The sequence below is a fragment of the Mustela lutreola genome, chromosome 17, assembly GCF_030435805.1.
Source record: "Mustela lutreola isolate mMusLut2 chromosome 17, mMusLut2.pri, whole genome shotgun sequence".
In the NCBI taxonomy this organism is placed as follows: domain Eukaryota; kingdom Metazoa; phylum Chordata; class Mammalia; order Carnivora; family Mustelidae; genus Mustela; species Mustela lutreola.
In genome coordinates this window covers 14,801,559-14,828,731 of record NC_081306.1, presented here as the reverse complement: position 1 = coordinate 14,828,731, position 27,173 = coordinate 14,801,559, and the positions used below count along the sequence as shown (strand labels likewise).

The 27,173-nt window shown below is 53.3% G+C and overlaps 1 protein-coding gene across 9 annotated transcripts in view; it reads left to right on the top strand.

Annotated features, from left to right (window-relative positions):
• CLEC16A (C-type lectin domain containing 16A) overlaps window positions 1-27,173 on the top strand; it is a 203,171-nt gene that overhangs the window by 165,903 nt on the left and 10,095 nt on the right. For 7 of the 9 annotated variants that reach the window (XR_009349328.1, XR_009349329.1, XM_059155105.1 and 4 more), the window contains one exon: window positions 27,003-27,158. The exons of the other annotated variants lie outside the window; for them this stretch is intronic. Coding sequence is in view for 5 of the 7 variants with exons in the window: in XM_059155105.1 (XP_059011088.1) it covers window positions 27,003-27,158 (156 nt within the window). In the remaining 2 variants the exon portion in view is untranslated. The remainder of the gene's footprint in view (window positions 1-27,002; window positions 27,159-27,173) is intronic. 9 annotated transcript variants of the gene reach the window in all.

The window sequence follows — 27,173 nt, the reverse complement described above, 5'->3', positions numbered from 1 at the left end:
GAAGAACCAAAGCAGAAGCCAGGCACGGCTCTGCTGCATGTCCCCAGAGCGGCGTCAGTCATTGGTCCAACATAGGTCCCTCTCCTTTGTGCCCATTTCTTTGTGGCCTCTTCAAAACGCAGCAGCACCTAGGGGCCAGAGAGGGGACCACCAGGGAGAGAAGAGGAGGACCCCAGGTTTATGAAGGAATGGGCATTTTTTCAAAGAACTTCGGGAGTTCCCAGGGAGTTACATGACAGATACACCGAAAGGTCAGGAGAGAGGATGTGTGCAGCAGGTGTTTCCGGGGGTCTCTGAGGAGTCAAACGAATGGCGTGCCAAGCACACCAGACTGGATGGGGGGAGGGCGCGGGGGGAGGGAATGGGTGCACGAACAGTTGTGCGGCCAACGAGGTGGTTGTGGTGATGACAACATGCACGGAAGGCAGGAGGGAGCAGGCGACCTTTGGTGGCATGGCTGGGCGTCGGGCAGTGATGGGGAGACGGGCTGCAAAGCTGGGTGGGAGTCCTAACGGCGGGAGACTTGCAGCCTGCCGAGGGGTTGGAAGTGTACCCTGGGAGCAGTAGGAAGCCCTCGGAGGTACTAAGGCCAAGGAGTGGGGAGTCAGGGGACTTGGGTTTTGCCTCACTGGAGTCAGGAAGGGCAGAGGAGAAGAGGGTGGGCAGAGAAGAGACGGAAGGCCTGCTCCGCCCTCCAGCGGATGGGCTGCACCTGTGCCGTAGATGGCGCCCTGCCCTTGGCAGGGGTGAGAAGCGGCCTCTCTGCGGAGGTCCTCCCTTCCTCAGCTTGCTCTGCCTCCTTCTAGACCTTTCTGTCTATAGGTGCCTACTGTGCTTGTGCTACAGTGTTGCATGGCTTTTGTATTTTTTCCACACCGACGATCACTGTTTTCACTCAACAGCACGCCTTGGATTTTTTTTTTCTTTCTGTTAGTTCATAAAAGCGCTCGTTTTCATTTTTACTACTGCTGAGCCGTCCGTCGTGTGGGCAAACCAGTGTTTATTTAGCCAGGTCCCCACTGGCAGACATTCAGGTTGGGGCCAATTTTTGTCCTTAAAGAATGAGCGCTCCACGCACCGTTGCACAAGGATTTCCCTGGAGCAAGTAACCGTGAAGTGAATCCAGAAGTGTCTAGGGCTGCGGCCCTAATGGGACTTGGTGACCAATGAAATATGTGGGTGGAGGGAGAGAGAGACTCCCAGGTCCAGTTACGGCAGGCCATCAAGGAGTCCCACTTTCTCTGTAGATCTTTTGTGTGTGTGTCGCTTCCCTGGGCATTCTGATGATCCCAAGTTGTGAGCTAGCAAAATCCTTGTTACTTGTGGATGTTGTTCTGTCCAGGAGGCCTTCAAGAGCTGTGATGACTGGAAAGGTTCCCAGGAGTGGGCGTAGGGCCCCCGAGGGCTGGCGTGCCCTCCGTTTGGCTTGTCATCGCCGACAGGGTGTGATGGCATGATGGCACCCCCTGGGGGTTCTCCTCCGACCTCCTGGCTTCTCCGCTGGGGTTCGAACTGTCTTCAGTTCTTTCCTCTCTCTAGCCAGCATCCCATGACTCAGGACAGCTTCCTTTATCTGCGACTGTCTGGCCAGGGCATTTTGTATGAATGTGCTTTTCTGCAGAAACACAGAATATTATTTGTTCAACATCTCAGACTCCCAGAGGGCCAGAAGTCAATATTAGCCCAGTGTGGCAGGAATGGCTGTGTTGTGACATCGCTTCACACTTCAACAGCCTGTTCCTAGACCTGCAGAGTAACTGCAAAAAGATAGCCTGAAGCCCTTCGAATCAGGGGCAGATGACTTGTTTTACTTTGTCTCCATGGCTGCCTGCCTCGAACCCCAGCCCCTGAAATCACCGTGAGATTTGGGCATTAGATGCTTCAACTGCATGAAACACGAAGTTTGGGGGGTGATTTGCACTGACTTCTCTGAACATATGTGCCAGTTTGGTAAGAATTGAGGTGCGTACCATGTGTGGTCTACTTCTAACTTCACAGACCTTATAAGGCTCCAGGATCCCCTTTTTTGAATACCTGCTATGGGCTTGCTAGGCCCTCAGCAAGTTGCTTTTTATAAAATAAAGAGAGAAATGTGTAAAAACTTTCACATCGTTAACCTCACCTTTGCAGCTGGGACAAGCAAAACTCAAATGCAGACCCTCTGCCCGGGGTCCCAGAGAGCTTGAGCCTGGTTTCAGACTCCAACCCTTTGTAATGCTTCTGCCTGCTTCCTGAGAAAAAGGTTATCTCTTGCTCAGTGTTCTTTTCTTTCTTGCTAAATCGACTTCAAGGTTCTTCAGCGCTTCTGAGATCAAGTGGCCTTTTGTTGTGGCTTTCTGAGTACGTTGACTTCACAGGCTGACAGTTGGGCCTCAGGTGCTGGGTACGAGCACACTCCGGCCTCTCAGGCAGAATGGGTCCTGATAAATCCTGGATTCAGTCCAGCGGCAGGAAGAGTCCATGTTGACAGAATGAGCGTCCCCCCCTACCCTTAGTATCCTGGAGAATGTTCTGAGATAGTTGACATTCTTAAAATCTTGGGCATTCTGGAAAAATGCTTTTTAAAAAACAAAAACAGGGGCGCCTGGGTGGCTCAGTGGGTTAAGTTTCTGCCTTCGGCTCAGGTCCCAGGGTCCTGGGATCGAGCCCCACATCGGGCTCTCTGCTCAGCAGGGAGCCTGCTTCCCTTCCTCTCTCTCTGCCTGCCTCTCTGCCTACTTGTGATCTCTGTCTGTCAAATAAATAAATAAAATCTTTAAAAAAAAAAAAAAACATTCCCAGCCTGATGCCCAGGGAGCACATTCCACAGCTGGGAGCAGCGTTCTGTTGTCTCGAAACAGTGTCCGTGCGGTGGGGGCATGGCCTGCTCCTGTGCCCTCTCTAACTTCCTCCCTCCACCTCAGCAGAAAGCAGATGCAGAAAACACCCTGTACCAACTTGTGTCCCCACTGCGTCAGCAGAGGGGCCCTTTGCGCATGCTGAGACACAGCTTCAAGCAGCTTAAAAACTCCCACCATTCGGGCATCCTTACTCTGTCACAAGTATGCCCCCACATGCTCTAAACCATGCTCCAGCCCTGCCAGGGAGCTCTCGCCATGAGGAGGGTAGGGGCCTGTGCCCTGGAGTTAGCCCACTTAGCTTTTTCGGCACCTACCCATTGGTAGCTGTGTCCTGTCAGGAAGATCCAGAAGGGTCCTGAAGGGTCATTTTCTTCTTCTATAGAATACAGCCTTCCCTCCCAGGGCAGGAGCCTATCCCTGGGCCAGCACTCTATAAGGGCCCTCACGAGGTCCTTGTAAGTAACAGTCTCTGATGGAAGAGGAGGGAGCCAGTGCCCCGAGGACTAGAGCTGCCCACGTTGACCTTGGGGTTGATAGGCCAGTACTTTCGGCCCTGCAGCTGGGGCTCTAGCCCCTCACAGGGCTGCTGGCCCAGCTCACCCAGGGCACTCACAAGCAGTCCTGCTGGTGCTCTCAGGCTCTGCCAGCCAAGGTGACTTCTGGGCACCTGCCTGGCGAGGGCCACCAAAGCCAGCACCATCTCAGCCCTGTGCGTTCTTCCGGCAAGCAGGCACTGAGCACCTCCCACAGCTCCACGCCTGGCCCTCGTGCAGCCGGCAGCCTATGTGGCAGAAGCAGATGTGGAAATGGGTTGTCCTCTGTGCCAGAAGTCATGGCGGGGGGCAGGTGGAGACAGCTAAGCCGCTGCTGCTGGCATGCAGAGGGTGAGGGGTGGTGGGTAGAGAAGATCGCTCCGGGGGGAGGGGCAGGCTGGCGGAAGATGTGGATTTCATCCGAGCTTTCTGGACTTCAAGCCGGCGAGGGCACAGTGGATCCGCATTTGTCCGAGCACCTTGTGGCCACTGGGTGGGAACAGGTTAGAGACAGCAGTGCAGGGCAGCTGCTAGCACAGTCAGTGACAGGTTTGGGAGCAGCTTGCCTGGTTGTCACAGGTGTGCTCCTGAGGATCACGCGATCCCCTGATGTTCCCGTGTGGCACGTGCGGGTCCACAAAGCACTTGCCATTCACACTCTCAGTAATGCCAGGAGGGGAGGGGATGGGGAGCCGAGACCCTGGAGTGGAGGTGACCAGCCAGGTCAACCTTCAGGGAGCCCCAGTGTGCTTTGCCCTCTACCCCTCAAGCTGTTGGGAGGCTGAAGTGGCTAAACCGCTCACCTGCCACTGAGGACCATTTCCTAAGGCTCACCGCGTCGCCGGCATCTGGCTGAGTGTCTCCACGATCCAGGTCTGGGGAGGAACAGCCTGGGGAGGAAGGCCCTGTTATTATCCCCACTTCATAGCTGAGGAGTGTGGGGCCCAGAGAGGTTGAGTAACTTGCCCTAGGTCGCACAGTGGTCGGGGGTGCCGCGAAACCCACTCCTCTGCCCCTCACACCCTCATCTACTCAGGGCCTGGAGACCCAAGGATGTTCTCAGCCTCGCCCTGGGGGAGCCGCAGCGGGTAGAGGGGACGCCATGATCTCAACCACAGCCCCTCACACGTGGTCCCTAGCCTGGCTTCTCTCCTGGGCCGAGAAGGGGTTTCTGCACACGCCTATCACAGCGCACTAATCAATCTGGCCCAAGATGCCCGTGTGTGGCGGGCAGCACTGAGTGGCTGTCTAGGCTTCCCCAGGCCAATGGACAGCTGCCCAGTAGGTGTGATGTAGCAACAGCTTTTCTCCTACTTTTTGCAGCCTGAGCTGGCTCTTAGCCAGAACTCTTTTTACCAAAATATATATATATATATATACATATATATTTGTTTTGTTTTGTTTTTATGTATATATATATATATATATATACACACACACACACACACATAGCACTGACCTGCAGTGTGGGAAATGCTCGTGTGCCTGCTGAGCACGGGAGCCTCTACTGTGGAGATGTAAGGTCTGCTGGTCCAGGGTGAATTTAGAGACTCTCTGGAAGGTTCTAGGGCTGGCCCAGCCCATAGTTAAGCTCTTCAGGGACGTGAGCTTGGGGAGTTCTTCAGCTCGTGGCCGTTGTGGCCCCACACAGACGGGATTCCGTGGAAGTCCTTTGTTTAGCTTATGTGTATTGAGCATCTGTTGTGTGGCAGGTGCTGGGCTTGGCTATGAGGTGACACCTGTGGCCCCGCCACGTGGAGCTTGCACTCTTGTAAAAGTAAGAAAATTTTTCATATAATTGTACCAGCAGATGATTAGCTGATAATGGGGCACCTGGTCTTCTCCAGTGGGGACCGGGGAGGCTTGCCTGCGTCAGTGGTATGGGCCGATACGGGAGGACTTGCTAGAGCAGACGGGATGGGAGGTGACAGGGGCTCCAGGCAGGGGACAGCATGCGCAGGGAAGCTGAGCACGGAGTGAGGGTCTGTCTCCTAGCTCGCCATCACTGTGATACTCATATTGGTCCCCTCGATGGGCCATCTTCTGTGCTTCCTGCTCGGTATCAAGCACGTTGCATGGGTTAATTGTTTCACCTTCCGAGCCTGCCTGGGGAGAGGCAGACGTCCGCCCATTTCGCCGTCAAAGTTTGCTGAGGCCCAGGGTGGTTGAGGAACTTACCTAGCCTTACACAGCAAGTCGGCGACTCCAGTGTCCATCCTCCCTCTGCCTGACCCCGGCCCCTGCTCTTGCCGGCCTCCCTCTCTGTGTTCTTATTTTTACACTCCTAGCCTACGTTGTTACTGATAAGACTCAGAGGCCTGCCAGGAGAATCAGCGCCCCATAACTAACAAGCCCATGGGGTGATAACTACTTCTGAGTTATTGCCCTCCAATGTGCAAACAGCCAGAAGCCCCAAACTGCACTTTGCAAGTGCCTCCTGTCCCTGGTGTGTGGCTTTTTTCCAGAAAACCCCTCGAGTGACTGACGCCCAGCCCTGCTTCATCCACCTTCAAGTAAGCACATCCCTGAGCCTTGGTGCAGGACCCCATCCAAACAAGGCACAGCAGTGCCATCCCCAACGAGCAGAGGGGCTGAGTGTGCTGGGCAATGTCTGGGGGTGTTCTTCTGGCCTTCGGCTACAGAGTGACCTCATTTGCCTATTGCGGGAGGCGATAGGGCCTGCTCAGCTCAGAGAGGGCTTTGGGCCAGCTCCTTGCTCCTGCAGACAGGTGGACCTGTCCTTTTGTAGTCCAGTACCCCCACAGCTTCTGGGAGATAGCCACCTGAGTGATCAGAAAGCCAGTCAACTGGGACCCTTCTCTCAGCCAGAGGATCCTGCGAGTCCTATCCTCATGGTTTCCTGGGGGCAGAGGCACAGCCTTTTAGAAGCATGGAGTCCGAACTCTTGCAAGATCTTCTCCAGCTAGAGGCCCTGGGCCAAACCAGCCTAATAACCCTGCCTCTGCCGCCCCAGCTCTGGCTTCACATTTCTAGAATCACCTTGAGAGCATTTGAAAAGCTCAGTGCCCATTAAATCTGGGTGAGGAGAAGGGTCGCTGGTGTTTTTTGAAGCTCCCTGGCTCTTCCTAAAGGCCATCCAGTCTTGAGAACGCTATTAGAGACGAAGAGATCTCTTAGGTGGCTTAACCAGAGGGTCAGGGTGACCACTGGGGTCAGATGCTGTGGCCTGATTGTCATTTCTTTAATCTACAAATCTTCATCGCACTCCTACCATTGGCCTGTGCAGCATGGGGCCTAGCGTGACTGAGATCCCTTCTCTGTAGATCCGATGTGCCCCTGTAAGCAGCCCCGTCAACTATGGCCCAGAAATGGATGGACAGGCTGGTGGGCAGGGGTCATGCTTGGGCAGGCTCTCTCCTCCATCGGAGCAGTTCCTCCTTAGTGAGTTTGGAGTATTGGGACATTCAGGGTTTGGGAGCACATCTGTCTGGTGCCCTGGGCCCAGTGTCAGGAGAGACCAATGCTCAGCATGCTTTCAGGACACCTATCATGGGCGCAGGTTTACACCATGCTCTGCCAAGAACTGGGGAGTAGAAGGTTCTGGATGGGCCTTGCCTTCCTGGAGTTCCTGATATCCTGGGGAAGACCACGCCTACGTAGTCTGATCCCTGCCATAATGGTGTGGGAGCCCAGGACAGGGACGTCTGCCCAACCGGAACTGGAGGGCAAGGAGGTTCCAGAAGAAGATCTTGACGGATGGGCCAGGTTAAACAGGGGGCGTCCCAAGCAAATGAGGGCAGGCTCTGGGCTGTGCACACCATGGTATGCATGTGGGTCCTGCAAGCTGCCTGAGATGTGTGGGACAGGAGGCAGCAGGAGATGAGGCCATGTGCAAGTGACCTCCTGTGCAAGGTCCACTGTCTTGGATTTGTGGAGGAGCCCAGGGGGCGCTGCTGAGGGGCTTCAAGTTGGGGCAGGAGGGTGCTGGCGCTAAAGGCTGCCCTCTAAACTGACCACACACCAGCCTGGCAGCCGGAAGACAGGGTCATTCACAGGGGCCGGCTCCAGCCCGGCTGCCCATGGGTTGGGATGACTTACACTTAGTTGGAAAGAAGCAGCAGCTGGAGACCCAAGCGTTCCTCCGCTCCAGGGCCAAAGCTCACCAGGCCTGTTAGGGCACTTGCGAAACGCGGTCAGGATCCAGTTCCTCCCACCACTGTACCCCATCTGCTAGGCTGGGATTGGCTCACTTTTCTAAAAGGTCCCGGTTGTCAATATTTCAGGCTTCACTGGCCGTATGCTGCTTGTCACAGTCTCACTGTCTCTACCAGTGCTGCCAAACAGCCCCTGATAATATGTAAATGAGCAGGCGTGACCCCATCCAGTAAAACGTCACTTAGAGAAACAGGCCCACGGCTGGATTTGGGATTTGGTCTGCAGGATGTTGTTTCTGACTCCTGACCTTGGCCTTCAGAATTGTCCTGATCACCTGCCAAACTCCGCCCACCTCTCCATCCCCAAACCCACACACCCAGGCCTCTAAAGAGTCAGTCTGCTCCCAGTGCCGTAGCTAAAAAGTCCTTTTCAGGTATAAGTCAGATTATGTGTGTCTTCTGCTTAAATCCATCACTGGGTCCCTTTTCATTCAGAATGAAAGCCCAATTCCTTATGGTGGCCCCGAAGATCCCACACAGTCTAGATCCTCAGGACCTCACATCTTCCCACTGCCCCCTTGGCCAACTCCAGAGCAGCCACAGGAGCCCCCCTCCGCTGAGCCTGCCCGCCTTCCAGTCCCTGCACTGAGCGTTCTCATCCCAGGTTCCCGTGTGGCTCTGTCTTCACTGCCTTACGGTTGTTCAGCAGAGCTCTCCATCTCGAGGCTCTTTCTGACCATCACATAACTCACAGCCCTGCCCCCCGCCTTCCCGGCACCCCAGATGCCGCTGTCCTGCTCAATTCTCTTCATAGCACTCCTTTCCTCCCAACGTTCTGCATTTCTTCATTGTCAGCTCACCCCACGCCCTATCCTTCCTCAGCCCATCATTGAACTTCAAGCTGCAAGAGAGCAGAGGCTCTCTTTTGTTTTCTGCCAAATGCCCAGCTCTCGTCGGAGCGGCACTGGGATGTGTGCCATAAAGATGGTTCTTGGAAAGTACTGGATGGGTGGGTAGGGAGGTGGATGGTTGTTGAATGGGTAGGTAGATACAGAGGAAGAGAGAGAGAGATTGATGGATGGAACCAGTAGATCTTCAGTACCCACTTTATGTGTTTGACATTGTTCTCTGGGGACTCTAGGTGTATGCTGAACACACTAGTCCCTTTGTAGCTCCCAGGTCCTGTGGATGCCATAGATGTCAGCCATGATCAGGGCCTTGAAGAAACCAGCTGAGAGCTGGGACGTATGCCACAAAGGGATCTGACCTAGACAAGAAGTCTGGGAAAGCATGTCTTGAGGAAGGGTTGTTGGCCTAGGAGGAAGTAAAAGGAGCCAGGCTGGGCAGGAATCCATCCCAGACAGGAGAGCACACAGATGGACTTTGATGCCTGGGCCCACAGGCTGCCCAGATCCCCAAGGAATGAAAACATCGCTCTCCAGGTGATAACCTGCCACCAGTCTGTACACAGAATTCTCCTTTGTTGTCACTTTCCTCCCTGGCCGGCTAAGTGGGGCACAGAGCCCAGTCCTGTTTCCTAGGAAGGGGTTCAGCCCAGCATTCCCAGCAATGACCCAGGTCTCTTCCCGTGTGAGTAAAGAGCGTGAAAGGAAGAATTTGACCCAGGATGTGTTTCTGATGAATTCTTTTGGAATAGAAGTTCCAGCTCAGGCCGGACATGAAAAACAAAGTGTTTTATGCCATGTGCAAGAGAACAAATGGTAGAGTCTGGAGTGGGAGGTTGGGTTTTTTTTTTTTAAGATTTTATTTATTTAACAGAGATCACAAGTAGGCAGAGAAGCAGGCAGAGGGAGAGGAGGAAGCAGGCTCCCTGCTGAGCAGAGAGGCGGATGCAGGGCTAGATCCCAAGAGCCTGGGATCATGACCTGAGCCGACGGCAGAGGCTTTAACCCACTGAGCCACCCAGGCACGCCTGGGAGTGGGAGGTTTAAAAGACCAGGTTCTGGACTCATTAGTGTAACTGGGGATAAATGTGTTTGTAGCCCCCACTGCAAGTTAAAATCACAACTAGTTAGAAGGGGGTCAAAAGTGCTCTAAAATTGATTGTTGTGATGGATGCACAGTTCTGTGAATAGACTAAAAACCATCAGATTGTACCCTTTTAAATGCATAGATTATATTGGATGTGACGTGTATCTTGAGAAAGCTGTTGGGTATTTGTTTGTTTGTTTTTAAGGTTTTATTTATTTGAGAGAGAGCATGAGCAGGGAGAGAGAGAGGGAGAAACAGACTACCTGCCTAGCAGGGATCCCAGTGTGGGGCTCAATCCCAGGACCCCAAAATCGTGGCCTAAAACAAAGACAGATGTGCAACCAGCCGAGCCGCCGAGGTGCCCCAAAAGCTGTTCTGTGTTTAAAAACAATTCTAAACTAGTCAGACTGTCACAAAGCTGTCATCTTTTTCTAAAGACCAGATTATCTCATTTGTATCTTATTTCGATCATAAAGTAGTCCAGTTCGTGCAGCATTTTCCTTAAAGCCGTCCAGATGTGGGAGAAAAAAAAAAGTTGGAACCCGCAACACAGGAATAATCTGGAAACCTTGATGCAATGCAGACTTACCTGGCACCCCTCCTCTTCCCTAAAATGTGCCTTTTTTTCCATTTATTTTCTGACTTTGAAGAAAAGGCTCTGTTCTTACTGGTAAAATAGTCTCCTGTTCGCTTTCCTTTCCTGTAAATTATGAGATAAGTTTGCATTTCATACCTTTCCAGAAGTCTCTGTTACTTGTGGTCTGACCTCAGAAGCAAGGCTTCTGGGAAAGAAAGTTGGTATTGAAAATCGCTGCTCTGAGCATTTGTTGGATGAAAACCTCTGAAGAGGGCAAGCGATTTGTGTTGTGGAGTTGAGACGGGAAACAGGTGAACAACACCTGTTTGTCGCTCCGGGAGTCCCCTCTTGGCACCAGGAGTTTAGGTGATGTGCCGGCCGCTCTGTCCAGCTCACTCCAGGGATTAAAAAAAAAAAAAATGTGATCCCAAAGGCTCCATGTTCCTTCTTAGAGATGATTAAGGCCAGTTGCGCTCCTCTTCTTGCATGGTAGAAACTGATGAGGTTGTGTGAAGAGAAAGGCTCAGAGCCGTGGCTCGAGCTACCGCTTAGCAGTGCCTGCTGCTGTTTTATTGGCCCATTGCTACGGATCGGTCCCAGCACTAGGCGTGATAGTGCGTGAGGTAGGGATTACTGTCTCCCTATTGTATCCCAGGAAATGGAAGCTCACGGCAACACAGGCCAGCAGCAGGAGGCTGGGATTTGAACCCATCTGTCTGTCTCCAAAGCTCACACTGTAACTCTTATCCTGTCCCTGTGTTTCCCTGTCCATACCCCAGCGCTCAGTACCCCAGCCAGCACCAGCCAGTCCTGCCTGGCCCCTCCCTGGGATAGCTGGGAAAGTACAGCAGTCCTGGTCCTGGAGGGCTGGAGCGGCTCCCACACTGAGAACACCACTGGCACCCTCCCCCACAGCACGGCGACAGACCGAAATGCTCTTTCTCTGTGACAGGTGATGTGCCCTTCACAGGCCCAGAAGAGCCCAAAAGAAACGCTCCAGCCGTTCTGTTCAGGAGGCAGGATGTGCTCTGTCCAAAGAAGTGCTCTCACGATTATTTATTAATTGTGAAAGGGAAGAAAAAAAGAATAGGGTTTCCTGGAAAGGGATAAAAGTTCAATATGATAAACTCCCGAAAAGCAATCAAAGGCCAATGAGGGCAGAAAAATAAAGGACAGAGAGAGTAAGAGAGATGATGAATCAACGTGGCCAGTGTGAGCAGCGCCCCGGGAAAGGGCCATATCTCATGGTGATGGAGGCTGGAGTCTGGGAGCAGGAGCAGCCCGGCGTGGCTGTGGCAGCCAGTCCAAGAGCCGCCCTGTGAGGTGACCAGGGCCCTGGGGGATGAGCTGATGACAGGGAGGGACAGGACCGGTCACCAGTCAGCTGTCCCGCCATCACCACGGGCCCACTCTCTTCCTCCTTGCGCTCTCGTGCCCAAATGTAGAAGCTTATCAATAGAAACTGGAAAGGTACCAGAAAAAAAAAAGTGCTACAGTCTTCCCACCCCAGAGAAAAGCATTGTTAATATTTCTGCTTTCTTCTCATCTGTGTCTTCTCTCTTTTCCCTAATTTTTTTAATCACTGAAGAAATACATGAGTTGATTCTTCATTTTAAAAAGTAAAAGTTAAGGAGCGCGTGGGTGGCTCAGTGGTTTAAAGCCTCTGCCTTGGGCTCAGGTCATGATCTCAGGGTCCTGGGATTGAGCCCCGCATTGGGTCTCTGCTCAGCAGGGAGCCTGCTTCCTCCTCTCTCTCTCTCTCTCTGCCTGGCTCTCTGCCTACTTGTGACTCTGTCCATCAAATAAATAAATACAATCTTTAAAAAAAAAAAAAAGTTAAAGTTAAAAAAAAAATCACAAATGGGACTTAAGTCCCCTCAGAGGAGTACTCTTTCGTATTCTCTCGCTTCCCCAGACATTCGATGGTTTGGCTTCTCTCCTTCCAGATCCTTTTATGTGCCATTCCATTCTCTCCACGTGCCCACAACCAGCAGACAGGAAGGGGCCACAGCCCCCTTCTCCACAATTCCGAAGTCCAAGCAGCACTGAAAATGAAAAGATTTTTCGTAACTCACTTGGCGGCAGACCCTGCCCTGCGCTGTTTGTAGGCCATTTGTAAGAGCTGTAGATGCCATTTATTGTGAGTATATGTGGGTTGTTGTCATCGTTGTCGTCCTGCAGAAATGCAATATTTTGGGTTTTAGCTGCCAGAGACCAGCTGAGGGTGTGCCTTAATATGCATGTGTGTGCGCGCCACAGGGCCTCAGCCTTAAAGACTAAATTCTTTTTTTTTTTTTAAGATTTTATTTATTTATTTGTCAGAGAGAGAGAGGGAGAGCGCGCAAGCACAGACAGACAGAATGGCAGGCAGAGGCAGAGAGAGAAGCAGGCTCCCTGCTGAGCAAAGAGCCCAATGTGGGACTCGATCATGACCTGAGCCGAAGGCAGCGGCTTAACCCACTGAGCCACCCAGGCATCCCTAAAGACTAATTCTAAGGCATGTGTAGCCTCAAAGGTTTAGGAGAAGAGGTCATGGATCTGTAATTGTCTCATGGTTTGGGCTGTGCTCCCCCGCTTTTAACCTACACAGAATTCGAATTCTGAATATCCTTCTGCAGCCTGATTTTCAGACACCACTGTGAGTAAAAATCCTCCTGTGTTAAGGAGTACAGGTTTCACTCATTCCTTTTCGGGGCTGTGTGGTATTCCATAGTGTGTGTGTGCATGGATGTCTTGGGCCGAGCATCTGTTCCATTTCTAGGTTTTCAGTGTCCCTGACTGCACTGAAGTGGACATCCTTGGTCTGAGTATTGGCTTCTCACAGCTGCCATCACTAAGTGCTGGGGACATAGTGGCCTGGACAACAGGGATGTATTGTCTCACTGTTTTGGAATCTGGTGTCGGCAGGGTTGACTCTTTCTGAAGGAGGTCTGGAGGAGCCGTGCCTCTCTCCTAGCGTCGGGTGGTTTGCCGGCAGTCCTCTGATTCCTTGGCTTGTCCAAACATGACCCCAATCTGTGCCTTCATCTTCCCATGGACCACCACCACCACCCACCCCCGCGTCACCGCACGCCTTGGTGTCTGCATTTCCCCTTCAGATAAGGACACCGCTGACACTGGATTCTGGCCCCCACCCCCATGACCTCATTTCCACGGCTTCCGTCCACAGAACGACCTTGTTCCCAAGTGAAGTGATGTTCTGAGGTACTAGGGGGTTACTTCCACATTAGAATTTGGGGGGAAACACGGTTCAACTCTTAACAGTCTGGAGTTTCACTGAAATTTGCTTTGCCAGGCCACTTCTGTTGCCTTCTAACCCAGTTCCTGCTGCATTGTATGCCTCGCCTGTGGTGAGCACCCTTGCACAGAAGTCTTGGTCCATGGTTCCCGTTATTTCTTTGGAAACCACTTCTCGGGATCAGCAAGAATGCCCGTATCTAAGGCTCTTGATAGCATCTTGCCAGGTTGCTTTCCAGAAAGTAGAGCGGGGTGGGGGATATCCGACTGACCACACCTGCACCCTGCCCTCTGATTCAGTGGGGCCCTCCAGAAACACCAGCCTGCTTGGCGCTTCAAGGCAGAATTCCTCCCCACGGGCCCGCCAGCAGGGGCACGTGCTTTCTTTATCCCCGGGTTCATTTTTATTTTATCTCTTATTCCTGCCGAAGAGAGAGTCCACGGGTTAACAGCACCACAGAAGCCGTAGCTCCAAGTGTCTGTTTAGGGCATGTTCTCTTGCAGCTGCATATACGAATAAAGATTTCAGAAATCCTGGGCTTTCTGGGCATCGGGCATTAAATCAATCAGTGAAATTTCACTCACAGGGCGGCTTGCCAAGCCAGAGCAGGAGACAGAAGTAAGTCCTCTGCTTTAGTTCAGTCCGTGAAGCCCACAGCAGCTACATCATCCCACTACTTCGAAAGACAATCAAATAGTGAGCCCTCAGCCACTTTGGTGGGGGGCGGGGGGATGGGGGAACAGCCAGGGAGGGGGTTCTTAAGAGCCGATCCAAGCCAGCCACCCCACTGGCTTTTCAGGGCAGGTGGTGAGAGCTGGGACCAGGTAAAGAGCTCGCGACTTTAGAGAATGAGGCAGCAGAGGAATCTGGGGAGAACTGGGAATTCGGTATGCTCGGCGAACAAAAGGACCGGCTGGGGCTCCATGCTTGTGCCCTCCCGGCGGCGAAGAGCGAGTGTTGTACAAGACAGACAGTTCCCTCAGCAAGGCCGGGCCCACGTGGCCTGCCAGCCTACTGCAGAGACCAGAGAGTAGTTGCAGGGAAGGATAAATTTAGCCAGCATTTCAGGGGAAAACATCGATCTCCAATGTAGTAAGGTCTTTTAAAAGAAAGTGGAAGCCTGAGGCTGGTCATTTGGGACAATTTCCCTTGAACAGATAAAAGCCCAGGGGAAAAAAAAAAAAAAACGAATGCTTACCACCAGCTTACCCTGCTGGCAGGGCCAGAGAAAGGTGTCCTCTGGGCAGGAGGATGGCCGCTTCCTTCCTGGGCATGATAGATGCTTCCACCCTGGCCACCCCCCTTTCTTGTTCCCAAGAAACGGTGCTGCCTTGTGTGTTGGAAAGGCTTGAGGTTTATGTTTCCAAACCCAAAGGTTCCTCTTCACAAGGAGTGACGCCGGGCCCGGCTCTGAGTTTGCTGGCTGCTCGCCCAGGCTGCTGACATCCAGTGTGCATCGTGTGTCAGAGCAGGGTCACCCCCAGCCTCCTCCTGTGTGTCAGGACTGAGCAGAGGACATCTGGTAGCTGTAGACAGAGTTCTTGGGGTTTTTTGGGTCTTTTTGTTTAAAAAAAAAAAAAAAGGGCACTTCTGACATTGGCACCGCGGGCACTGTTGCGACCTGGGCAAGGCTGAGGGACCGTGAGAGAACAATGGAGCGCCTGTCTGCATGACGTTTGCACAGCCTACCCGGTCCGGTGGCCACAGCATCTCCCCATGCGGCCTCCCGCCGACACCACTCGCTTGTTGGGAAGGGGAAAAAAGTCCGGTCTGTCAATATTTGGGGCACTAATCATCTGCATTCGGGCGCCGGGGGTCATTGAAAGGCTGAGACGTTTCCAGGAATTCATGGCTCTAAAAACAAGCTGACTGTAAAGGATTTCCAGTGAGGGTATGAAAGAAAAAAACCCAAATCTCAGCCCTGCCCCCACTCGCCAGCCCCGAGCTTTGTCCACTGGGTCATGGATTCTTGGGAAGAAATGAAGTCAACATACATCGTGATGTGGGTCCAAGTTAATAATAAATGTGGAGGAAGGAGAAGAAAAAGGATGTTCAATATTTAAACATTTCGGAGCACTCCATTTGGCCTGCCAGTTACTGCCCTGGGCCTGCTTCCTGGACAGGTTCTGCAAAACTGGGTGCCCTTTGCCGGTCCCTGCGGCCAGCCTCTGACCCCGGTGCTCTGGATGGGGAGGAAAGCAGAGCCTCTTTGAGGCAGCCCCAACCCGGCAGTATTTCTTCTTGCTTTCTATAGGCTTTCTGAAAGGGAAGCAGAGGGAAAACAGTGTGAAAACCGAGGCTTTGATGCATCCCAGGGCGCTTGCAAGGAGTTTTAAGCTTTGAGGTCGTGTCTGAAGTTGTCTTAATTGTCCCATACTGGGTTCTCTTAGAGCTGTCTCTTTTTTTTTTTTTTTTTTTTGAGCTGTCTCATATTTTGATACAAATTTTGTGCTCTGGCTCTTACCCCTAAAAGAGGAAAAAGCTTAACAGAGTGATCCCGTGGGCACGTTTAGGAGAGGTCTGTCCAGTCTTCCTCCTAGATCTGTTCCTTAAAAGTTGCCTATAAGGCAGAATTCTGTGAATCAATGCCTTTTTTCTTCCTGACACACATTATATAAAAGGAAAAGCATTCCTTTGGGGTGGGGGGAGGAAAAAACATTTGGCCCCAAGATATAATAAAATCATGCTTAAGGATGCAGCAAACTTTAAAGTCTCTTAGTTAAAGGAAATCAATACTTTTATATGAAATATTAATAATACTAAAAAAACATAATAAGTGAAAACTACAAACGTAGAACAGCCGGGTGATTTCAGCGTCGAACACATTAGCTTAGCATTTGCAAGAAAGCACAAAGGGAACACGGAGGGCACTGGGGCCCATCTGAGAAGCCTCTCCAAGGCCTCACAAACCCCCTCGTCGGGGGCTTTCCATCAAGAAGACACACACCTCCTTCAGTGCCAGCATCATTTCCAAGCAATTCGTTGAAGCGATGCCTTCTGGAAATGAAAACACCAGACTAAACTGGAGAGGGGAGCACTCGTGTGTGTGCACACATGGAGGTGCACATAGACACACACAGGACGCATTGGGGCCTGAGCATGGAAGACCTAGGGAGAGCGACTTGTTTGAATGCACAGCTGGCTGTCACCTCCCCCTTCCTCCATGGGTCTGTCCCAGTGCACGTCTTTAAGAAGAACGCTTTCATTTATGTTCCACGCAGTACATTCAACCCCCTAGCCAAGAAACTCATAAAACACATTCTTGAGCTGATTGTAACAGGTAACAAAAGCACCGCCTTCTCATATATTGTTGTTTTGTTTTATTTTGTTTTGTTTTGTTTCGAAGTAGGCTCCACACCCAGCTTGGAGCCCCAGGGCAGAGCTTAAACTCACAACTCTTGAGATCAAGGGTTAGACTCCGACCTGAGTGAGAGGCCCAGGCCCCCCTCTCCTATACTGTTTGCATGTAAATCCCTTAAATTTCGCCATTCGTCTCTATGAACTCCTAAGACCTTGGCACAAAAGCGCTCACACTAGAAAGAATCTTGCTTTGCGTTTAGCGGTTTCTTCTCCCACATACCCACATGTGTAGAGACACATAAAAATGAAAATCCCCAGTTCTTGCCTCATTGGACCCAAGTGCCAGGGACCACACGTGCCGGTTAAATAATTAAAACAGCTGGCTAACCGAAGCTTCCACTCTGAACCTCCCTCAGGCCTCACTGCCGTGTGAAGGGAGCCGTGGTCACCCCCTTGACACATGGGCATACACCGGCTTGCAGCGTGAATGGGTCCCTTGTGGTCATGTGCCCACATGGGGGGCCTGACCGTCCCCCCGACCACCCCCACGCACTTTCTTCACCCTGGTCGCCTGTGCCCAGAGAGGGTGGGAACTACAGGCCCAGAGCTACTCATGTACCCTTCTCAAGGCTCCTCCCTTAGAAGTGGCAGAGCCAGGCTTACAGCTGCCTGATTGCCTTGTTCCGCCGGGCTGCTGTGACAGAAGGTGACAGAGTCCTATCTCCTGGAGGACCTCAGCTAGGGCTTTTGAAACTTGTTCTGGGCTAGCATTCATCACGATCTTTTTGCGGCTCTGCACACACTCCCTGATTCTATCTGACTCACGTAGTTCCAGATAGTATCTCCAGTTCTTTTTGTAGAGGATGTGTCATAGAATGTCATCATCTGTTGGTCTGGCCTGCCCCCAGTCTGTTAAAACACACAGTAGGAGAGGCTTCGGAGACGTGGCCCAGCTGCAGAAGCTAACCATCCCCAGGGGTGCCTGGGTGGCTCAGTCAGTTAAGCATTTGCCTTCAACTTGGGTCATGGTCCCAGGGTCCTGGGATCAAGCCCCACATCTGACTCCCTGCTTAGCAGGGAGCCTGTTTCTCCCTCTCCCTCTCCCTCTGCCTGTTACTCCCCTTGCTTGTATGCGCTCTCTCTCTCTCTCTCTCTCTCTGTCAAATAAATAAATAAAATCTTAAAAAAAAAGGTTAACCACCCCCACTCTGTAGAGCCCAAGACCTGGCAACCACAGGTGCACGGCTCTGCTCCAGGAGCATGTTAAGTGTGCGCCTACAGCATATGCCTTCTGCCAAAGATCAGAACTGATACCCTGGCCCCTTTGCACACTGCCACTTTGAAGAACACATAAGGTGGGCACGGAGTTTCTGGTGAGAAACTCACCAGAAAGGACCAAGAGATCCAAAAGCTGGCAAGAACCTCTGGGTGGGGAGTGTTGGGGGGGTGGGGTGTCCTTTGCAGGCAAGACTGTAGCTCACCCACCCCAGCCTGCTCCGGGCCAGTGGTCCCAGATTCTGCCCCCTTGGGTGCTAGGACCACAGGAGTCTGGGGTCAGTGACCCCTCTGCCCTAACAGCTGTCTCCCTCTCGCTGCTCTTTCAGCCTTGTTTCCTGCCTCAGCAAAGGGGCAGCCAAGATGGCCAATGCTGAGCTTTCTAGTGCCTTTGCTGAGAGACTGTTGTGGAGCGCTGTGCTTACTAATGTACAGACGGTAATGCCCCCGGAAAGGGCAGGGGCTGGGCAAGGCAGGGGCCTGGGCCTCGGGAATGACACCCAGGTCCCAGCAGAGCTAGGCGATGCCACCAGAAGTGATCCTCGGAGACCTAGTCCACCGTGACCCCCACCTGCTGCTGAGCCTCCGTGGCCTGGAGAGGGACCCGTGATCAGGGCAGCAGGTGGGTGCCGTGCTGCTGTCCACGCCACCCCGCTGCATCCTGGCTGCCAGAGGGACCCAGAGGCCTTGGCGCTCCCACAGGTAGCAGCCCCTCTCGGGCAGGCCTCACCCTGGAGCAGGCACATTGGAGGGGTTAAAGCTGGGACAGAGATGGCCCCAGAGGAAAGCAAGATACTGAAAGACCATTTTTTCTCTTCTGCAGGTTTTCAAGTATAGTCCTTAAAATCCAAGAGGATTTGTCCATGGATTAAGAGCTTTAGGCTAAGAGATGCTGCAAGTTTTCAGCTATTTTGTATGTTGGGTGTGTTTTCCCTTTAAAAGCTACCTGAAATAAAAGCCTTTAAGCATTTTGAGGTGCAGCCCGTCCATGATCTAGGGGTAGGTAGATGGGGGGAGGTTGCCCAGGCCTGGCCAAGGGAGGCGTTAGAAACGCCCCCTTTCCCAAGTGCCTGATTTGCACCCCCATCCCCGGCACCAGCTGAGACAAGACGTGCACATGAAGAAAATCAGAAATGGCTTCCAGCAGCCCCTTGGGGGGAAGCCTGTAGATGGCCACTGAGGCCCGGAGTTTTGTGCACACCCCCTGAAAACACCACCTCCTATGTGGTTCCCCAGAAAGGGAAACTGGAAAGGTCTCTGTGCAGGTTCCAGAGCCTTCCACCTTCTGGTTCACCAGAACCTCAGAGTCCTAGCAGTAGGGGAATGGACTGTGGGGGACCACCCCCAGGGGTCCTGCACCCGTGTTGGTAGATTTTTGTGTGAATTCCTCAGGGGAGGCCTGGATGAGCACCCAGGCCTGGCCTGGTGTGGGGCTCGAACCTGAAGCCTGCCCTCTTAGCCCCCTGCGCACATGCTCTTTGAAGAGTTGGTGGGTAATTCGGCGTTTCCGGTGTGGCCTCCGACGCCATGGCCTCTGGCCCCTAGAACCCGTGGGCATCGTGGTGCTTTTGCTTGGGTGGGGGCTGGCTTCAGAGTCAGACTCTTGAGTCCAGAGCGTGGATACGGGAGCTCCAGGTGACCTGTGGGCCCTGGAGACTGCAGTCTGTCCCGGTTTCTGCAGGCTGAAGCTCCAAACTCAGCCCCACTGACCCTTCTCCCACCCTGAGACCTGGCTGACGGCCCTGGGAGGGGAAAGGGCAGAGCCGGGGAAGGAGCCATCGAGGGAAGGCATTAGGCCGAGGCCGCTCCTGCCGTCTTGGGTTCTGTGCCTGAGGTCACGAGGCATATTGATTTCTGCTTCCCAGCAGCGCCGGGGTGGTGAGGAAGCCGGAGCACGGCATCGGGAAAACCTGAGCGGCAGTGGGCGCTGTGAGTTTGCCAACACAAGGCAAGCTCGGGCAGGGCACCTTTGCCCTACAGGCCACACTGACACTAGAGACCGCGGAAGAGGCCCAGGTTCTTTCTCCTGCCTCAGCAGCCCTCAGCGGGCTTTGTCCCGGCTTTTCAGTGTGGCAGGAACCCAGATGAATGTGGGCTTTTGCTAAGAGAGGCGGCTCTCACCTTGACATCTTAGAGCTTTTGCCTGAAAGAGCGCTCTTAAAACCCTGGCTCCCCGGAAGAACAGCCACAGGAGACCGAGGCAGCTCAGAGCCACATACTTGAGACGCCGAGGCCATGCGTCCCTTGCTGGGCCCCGAGGCCTGGACGCCGACAGCCCGCCGTCCGCCCGCAGCAGAGGCCGTGCACTCATGGCCCATGCAGACGGGAGACACGCTGGGGTTGGCCGGCCTGGGGTGCCCTGCCTCTCGGGCAGAAAGTAGAATGTGAATTAAGTGGCCAGCAGTTTTAAAAATCAGGCAGTTTCCATACAATCCGGATATCCAGCTTCTCAGGAAGAACAGGAAACTGTGGCCACATGCAGGCCCTTGCTCTCAGGCAGCTGCCGACCTGCCTGCTCCAGGCTCTTGACCGGTGTCTTCCGTCCACCTGACACAGAGGCCGAATGTCCATGGGCCATGTTTATTTTCCTGACAGAAGGGAACTGTTTCTGAGTGCCTGCGTCTGAACCAAATTAGGGAAAGCAGACAGCGGACTGGGAGGGCCGCCCTCCCTTCGCTCGGGGCCTCACCTCGTTCGCCGACCTTACCGGCCCTGTGGTGCTCAGCTCTTCAGCCCAGGGGGCTCAGCCTTCCTGGTACCTGCTTGCTGTCTCTGTAATGTTCAGAGGGTGGATCTGTAGAGGGTTCTGGAAAAACCAGGAGAAGCCCATCGCCGGTAGGGCACCCTGGAGCCAAGACAGTTCCATTTTTAGCTCGTGTATTAATGAGAGTTTCGCTGCCCAGAAAAAAGCATTTGCAGAGTGCAGAGAGATGGCCTTGTTTCCAGATTAGGGCCCCATCTCCGGGTGTACAGTTGTGTCTTCCAGGAGGGTGTAGGGACAGCACGTCATGAGAACGAGGTCACTCAGGACAGTTTTCCTTGAGGTCTTCGCTCCCAGGAAGCACAGAGCCAAACAGTGATGTCTGCTTCCCGTCGCTGGGGACTGTTCTGTGAATTTTCAATTTCCAGCCGCATTTCGTTGTTGGACTCTCGTCATTTTGTTCGTGTTTTGGTGGCTGTCAGTACTCGGTACCCGTGGCATGGTGGGTTTGCGAAGTAAAATCAGATCCTTCCTGGAACCGATGTCCTCAGAGGAATTCCAATGTGCCACACAGCACAAGCTCTGGGCAGAGGACAGATGTCAGCTGGGCCTCCCCGCCCCTCAGAGACTTAAGAAACCTTTGGGTCAAACCCCCCAGTTCTGCCACACACAGGCAAGCCTTACCACCCTCTGGTTTCTCGCAGGCCCCACCATTTTGGGGTCTTGGCCCTTGTGCATCATCTCTGTATGGCCTGGTGGACGGAAACTCAGTCCATTCCCTGGTTTCCCCCTAAAAAGTCCACTTACACCACACAAGGAAAGAGTTGAAGGAGCATTTCCTAACGATTTGGGGGCGGGGGGTGAGGAAGGCCGTCTCCCCCATCTCTGTTGCCCCTTTCCTTCTTTCTCTGCACTCCACCCCTGCAGAATTCCCCCAGAAAGTGCAGGGCAACTTTCCTTACACCAGCCGTGGAGACCTGCCAGTCCCTGTCCCCACAGAGCTCAGCTCACATTCCTACTTTACCAAAGCTTTTTTTGCAACTGTCCATTAAGACCAAGTTCAACTACACAGTAAAGAAAAACCCGAAAGAGATGTTCATTTCCCTCTCCAAGTAGAGGAAGCCTGGATGAAGGTCATCAGGTGCTCCACAAAGCATGAGGGACCCAAGCCTCTATCTGCTCCATGCTCTGCCATCCCTAATACGTGACTCCTGTGGTCCAAGATAGCTGCTGGAGTTCCAGCCATCACATCCATGTTTCAGGAAGCATAATGGAGGAATGCATACCCCTTTCCTTTTAAGACGCCTTCCTGGCAACCCAGCATGCCACTTCTGTGTCCTTGTCTACAAGCTCGCCACGTGGCCATGCCTAGCTTCCAGGGCCTATAACGAGACAAAGGGGAGTATAGGTATTGGGAGACAGCTCATAGTTTCAGAAACACTGTCCAGACCCCTCTCAACCCCAGAGGATCCCAGGTGTTAGCTGTTCAAGTAAGGAAAGCTGTTGTAAGCTGTTGAAAGCTGCGGTGAAGTTTCCTTCGCCCTCCGTGGGAAGGCCAGCTTCCTCACAGTGGCCAGGCAGGCTGCTGGAGCACAGAGGTGAGAAGGAGTCACTGCCCTGGCGCAGAAATTCTTGGCCCAAGCTGGCCCTGAGCTGCATGAGCCTTCAAGAATGGGGAAGGGATTTATGGAGACGGAAGAGGCAAAGGAGAATTCCAAACCAAGGGAACAGCCCAGCTGAGGCAGAAAGCAAGTGGTTCTTGCCATTAGGCAGGGGACCCTGTCTTGAAATGCCCTGCTGGTGATTCTAGGCGGTGGGGTTTGAGGCGGAGGACAGCACGAAAGGTCTCTGGGGTTGGGAATTTTCCTCAGTGTGGGGATTTGACCAAGAATCTAAGCATAGACATTCACAGCGGGGACACCTGGGAGCACCAGGAAAGTCAGGGTGGGAAGGGGAAGGACTCTGCTCTCTCCCTCTCTCTAGCTGCTGTATGTGTGGGAGTGGGGCCCAGGGATGCCAGATCCTTTTATATTTTAAGAAGCCAGAAGTCCAGATTTGGGTATTAAAAATCTCCCAATGTGCAAATGAGGGTTCCAAAATGAACGGTCCACAAACATAGCGTGAAACCCCTGGGCTGCTGCTGGCCAGCTCTGGACCCTGACCCCACACAGCATCCTGGGTCTCACAGGGAAAGCTTTAGCAAGTATTCTGAGAGAAGGGGTGCATACAAAGTGTCCTCAAGGTGCATTTCTCCTCTGTGTCCCTCCCATAAAGGTCAGAGGGTTCAAATCACATTCAGATTTGTAGGTAAAAAGAAAACTATTGGCCGCTGAGGCCAAGAGAGCCTCACTAACTGTCTTCTTTTTCCGCATCAAGACGTGGAGGCCCATAGAGGAGAGGAGCCTTGTCCAAGATCACAAAGCCATTTGGGCAGCGCTTGGACCCAGGCTTGGGGTTCTGACTCCCAGCCCAGTGCTCCCTCTATCAAGGGGCCTAAAATAGAAGGCTGACCTTTTTGTGGTATTTCTTGCTTGACACATGCCAGAGAGTTACTCATGAGTTCATTTTCCCAGAATAAATGGCAGAATGGGGCCAGAGGGCAGCAGGAAGACCCCGGACTGCCCTCTGTGAAACCCACACTCCTGGAAAGCAGGGGTTGGGGGGGCTGCTGCCAGAGCGCCCAGCTTTGGGGAGGCTCTTTGTGAGCCCCGGGGAGAGGGCTCTGGAGGCCAGAACAGATCCTAGGTGTGTGTTAGGGACCCGAGAGATTGAGCCTGTCCAGCTCGTGCCCCTGTCTTCATTCTCCCTTCTGTTTCTGGTACAAAACAGTAACCATCGTAGGAATCTTGAAAAAATTCGGACAAGCACAAAAACTAAAATGAAAACTCACGTTGTAAAACCCACCCGGTTTTCCTATGACTTTAGCTCAGATCCCTGCAGTCTGGTCCACTCTGCACAAGGAGGGTGGCAGAGCCTGACTTTTTCCTTTTCTTTCTTTCTTTCTTTTTTTGTTACAACAACCAGGACACGTGGGACATGCTTCTAATCTTTTCTCGTTTACTGCCGCAAGCGTTTTCCTGTGCGCTTAATCCCCCACCAGCGTTTTTAAGCCCCCGCAGAGGATTCCAACACCTAGAAATATTCTAATTCATTCGGCCCTTTTCCCCCACCGCGGGGCACGTGGGCTCTCCAGCTCCCCGGTACACACACCAGTGCTTTGAACATCGGTGTCGTGCACTCTGGGGTCCGTCCACAGTGCCTTCCATAGCCTAAAGTTCTAGACGTGGACTCCGATGGCGTGAAAATGGTATGACCTTTGTTACACATTTCACACACTCGGGGAGAGCCAAGAATTTTATCTGCTGGAGAAGATCTCAGGAGGCCTCTCCGTCTGTGCCCTTGTCCCATGATCTCGGCTCATCTGTGTTTACAAATACTTGGCAGTCCGTGGGTGTTTGACTCGTGCCCAGAAAGCCCCTTGGCACCTCCACCAAAGCTGGTTCCTTAAGAACCGCCTCGCCGGGGTGAAGCAAGAGCCGGTGGACAGGCCACAGGCATTGCTGAGTTCTTTCGAGAGCCCTCCTGGCCCCTCTGACTTGTCAGACCAGCTAGCACAGTGGCTGCCACCTCACCTTGGGAAGGGGCCCCTTGAAATGACAGGAAGAATCTGGGCACCTGGCCAGAAAAAAAAAAAAAAAAAAAAAAATCACGGAGACTTTCCGGGTTCCCAGTGCCGTGGGGGAAGGGAGAGGAGTATAAAGTGGGGAGCAAGGAAAGGGGGTTGTTGGCAGCAGCCAGCGAAGGGGGGACGTGCTAAGTTGTCTCTTCTTAGCCAGAACCCAGGACCAGGTGATATCGGAAGTTGTTGATTTTTTTTTTTCCTACTTATTTCTCAGCACAAACCAAAGGTATGTGCTGTGGCCCTCATCCATTCCCCAAACCAAGGCATGCTAGTCTCCTGGCCACGGTTTTCAGCCTCTCCTTGGCTCAAACACACCCCCGGCCCCGGAGGTCTTAGAGCAGTAAACCAGGGCTCTGGAGAGCCTGACAGAGAAGACTTGTGGCCGATGAGAAGGGGTGGGTGACCACCTTGGTGACAGCCACGCCATCCGTCTGTCCCGGCTAGGGCGTTGTCCGAGGCATAAAAGGCTTGGTCCCAACCCTGTTACCACGCTTGGCGGCCCCTGTGTTCATTGCTCTGATAAATAAGCAGCTCGGGGAGGGGGAAAAGCCATCTTGACATTTTGATTTGTTAAGACGTGATTCATTTTCGAGTCAAGTTAACAGCTTGTAAACTTGGGGGTTTACCACTTGAAGTGATTAAGAAGTAAGCGGCCATAAAGCCGGTGCTCTGGGGCTGCGGCTGATCGCCCTCTGGGAATCTTCCCGACTGGTATTCCGATTTGCCTCAACGTTTGCCGTAGCTCATTCGAGCCTCCCCCTCCGCTAACAGTACATCATGTAAGGCCTCTTCTTGGGAACTCCATCCAGCTGGTCAGTCCCGCTGTTCTCCCTGCGGACGTCTGTCCACAGTAGCTGGGGGAGAGGAGTTCTGCCCTCCACGAAAGATACCCATCCCGCTCCCACAAGGCCTCACGTCCCCTTGCCATTAACGTTGCAAAACTCGGAGGGCCTGGCTCGGGGTATTAAATGAAGACGCCGCTTGCCCAGGCGAGGGGGGGGTGAGGGAGATACAGGCCTCCAGTTAAGGAATGAGGAAGTCACGGGAATAAAAAGCGGAGCATGAAAAACAGAGTCGGTCATACTAATGGTGTTGTCCTGGGACAGATGGGAGCTACTTTTGGGAACACAGGGTAATGTATAAACTTGACAAATCGCTAAGTGGGACACCTGAAACTAATGTCACGTTGCGTGTCAATGATACTCAAAAATAAAAAAAGAAGAAAAAAAATTTTTTTATTAAAAAAATACAATAAAACCATAAAGACCTGGCTTTTAAAGAGCTAATCTTGAGACAGAAATTACTTCCCGCAAACATTAATACAAAATAGCCCCTCCACATTGGACAGGTGTGGGGTCCCACTTGTCCTGAGCTGGGAGGGGGATGAAGCCACAGGTCGCCACCCCACCCCCCCACCCAGCCAGGCCCATGTTTGCCCACCGGTCTGTGAAGGGGGCTTCAGATAGCGCAGGGACTTGCCCCACCGGCTGGTACGTGAGCAGATCAGGGAGAGAACACAAGTTTGCGTGGTGCCAGAGCCCAGGCTGGGTATGGGATCCCTCCCACTGTCAGCTAGGAGGAAGACATGTCCCCCCCCAACCACATCCCCACCCCACTTGGGCAACAATTCTGAATTACAGGGCAGAAGCGTCAGGCTCCACAGAGCGCCTTGACCGTGGTCCTGCCCAGCTTGTGGGGGCTGAGGCAGAAGCCACCATGGTCCGGTCCTCGTAGCCCCCTGAGATCCTCAGGGCTTTTGTTCCCTGGAAGCTTTCCTGTATTTAGTGAATAAAATCAGAAGCTACGGCCCTTTAGGAAAGCAGGCAGTAGAAAGGACAGAAAGCCGTGGTCTGCAGGGAAGGGGCTCCAAGATGGGCTCGTTCATATGGGCCTCCTTTCATCCTAAAGGACACTCCCAGTGTGTCAAGCCCTGTGCCCCCACCATACCCCCAGCAGAGTGCAGTGACAAGAACTTAGTGATGACACTCCCAGCTAGTGGGGTTGGGCGGGGAGAGTGCTAGGTACGCGTTCTGGTGTTTCTGCATGGGGAGCCGAGCCTGCCCAGCTCCGAGTGTCTCCAACGCGTGGGGCTCCCCAACTCCCTAGTGCCTGGAAGGCCGCTGGCCTCGCAAATGGGCAGTCCTCGTCTCTGAACCCAGAGTTGCTCCAAGGGCATGTGGAGCTCTGCAAGCAGGAGCTTTGGTTCCTCCCGTACCAAACCCACCAGAGCCTCCAGAGCTAAGCAGAGCCTGTGGCAGGAAGAGACCCGCGGGCCCCTCCCCTCCTGCCCAGGGCCCTGCCTTTGTCAACTCGGGCACGTTAGCGAAGGCCCCAAGATTTTGCTAGGAGGCTGTCCCCAGTCCGTGTGTGAATTTCACCAGCATGTCTCTGAAGCCCCAAGGCGGCGTGTCCCGTTCAAGGGCATGGCATGCGCTTCGCCAAACCAGAGTCAGGCACTCTGATTTATGGCTCCAGGCCCTCGGCACTCTGGCTGGCTGCACCCTTTTCCTTGAAATGGCTTTGAAATGTGTCCAGGTCAGGCCCATGGCCAGCGAGGTCAACTGGGGACTCTTCGAGGGACTGGGTTGGGCTGGGGGTGGGGGGGTAGCCATTACATTAAGGTCCCCAGCACCACCTTTGAAGTGCAGCTTGCGCTGTGGCGTCTCCCCCAAAATCGGGGTGTGTGGCCCTCCTCCTGCTAGGCCTTCTTGTTTCCTCCTCCTTGGTCACCTCTCCACCTGTCTTGCAGGCTTTGCCGTGGCCCAGTGCATAAACCAGCACAGCTCGCCGTCCCTGTCCTCAGCATCTGCCAGCGGGAGCCCCAGCGGCAGTGGGAGTGCCAGCCACTGTGACTCTGGGGGCACCAGCTCCTCGTCCACCCCTTCGGCCACCCAGAGCCCGTCAGGTATGGGCCGCGTGA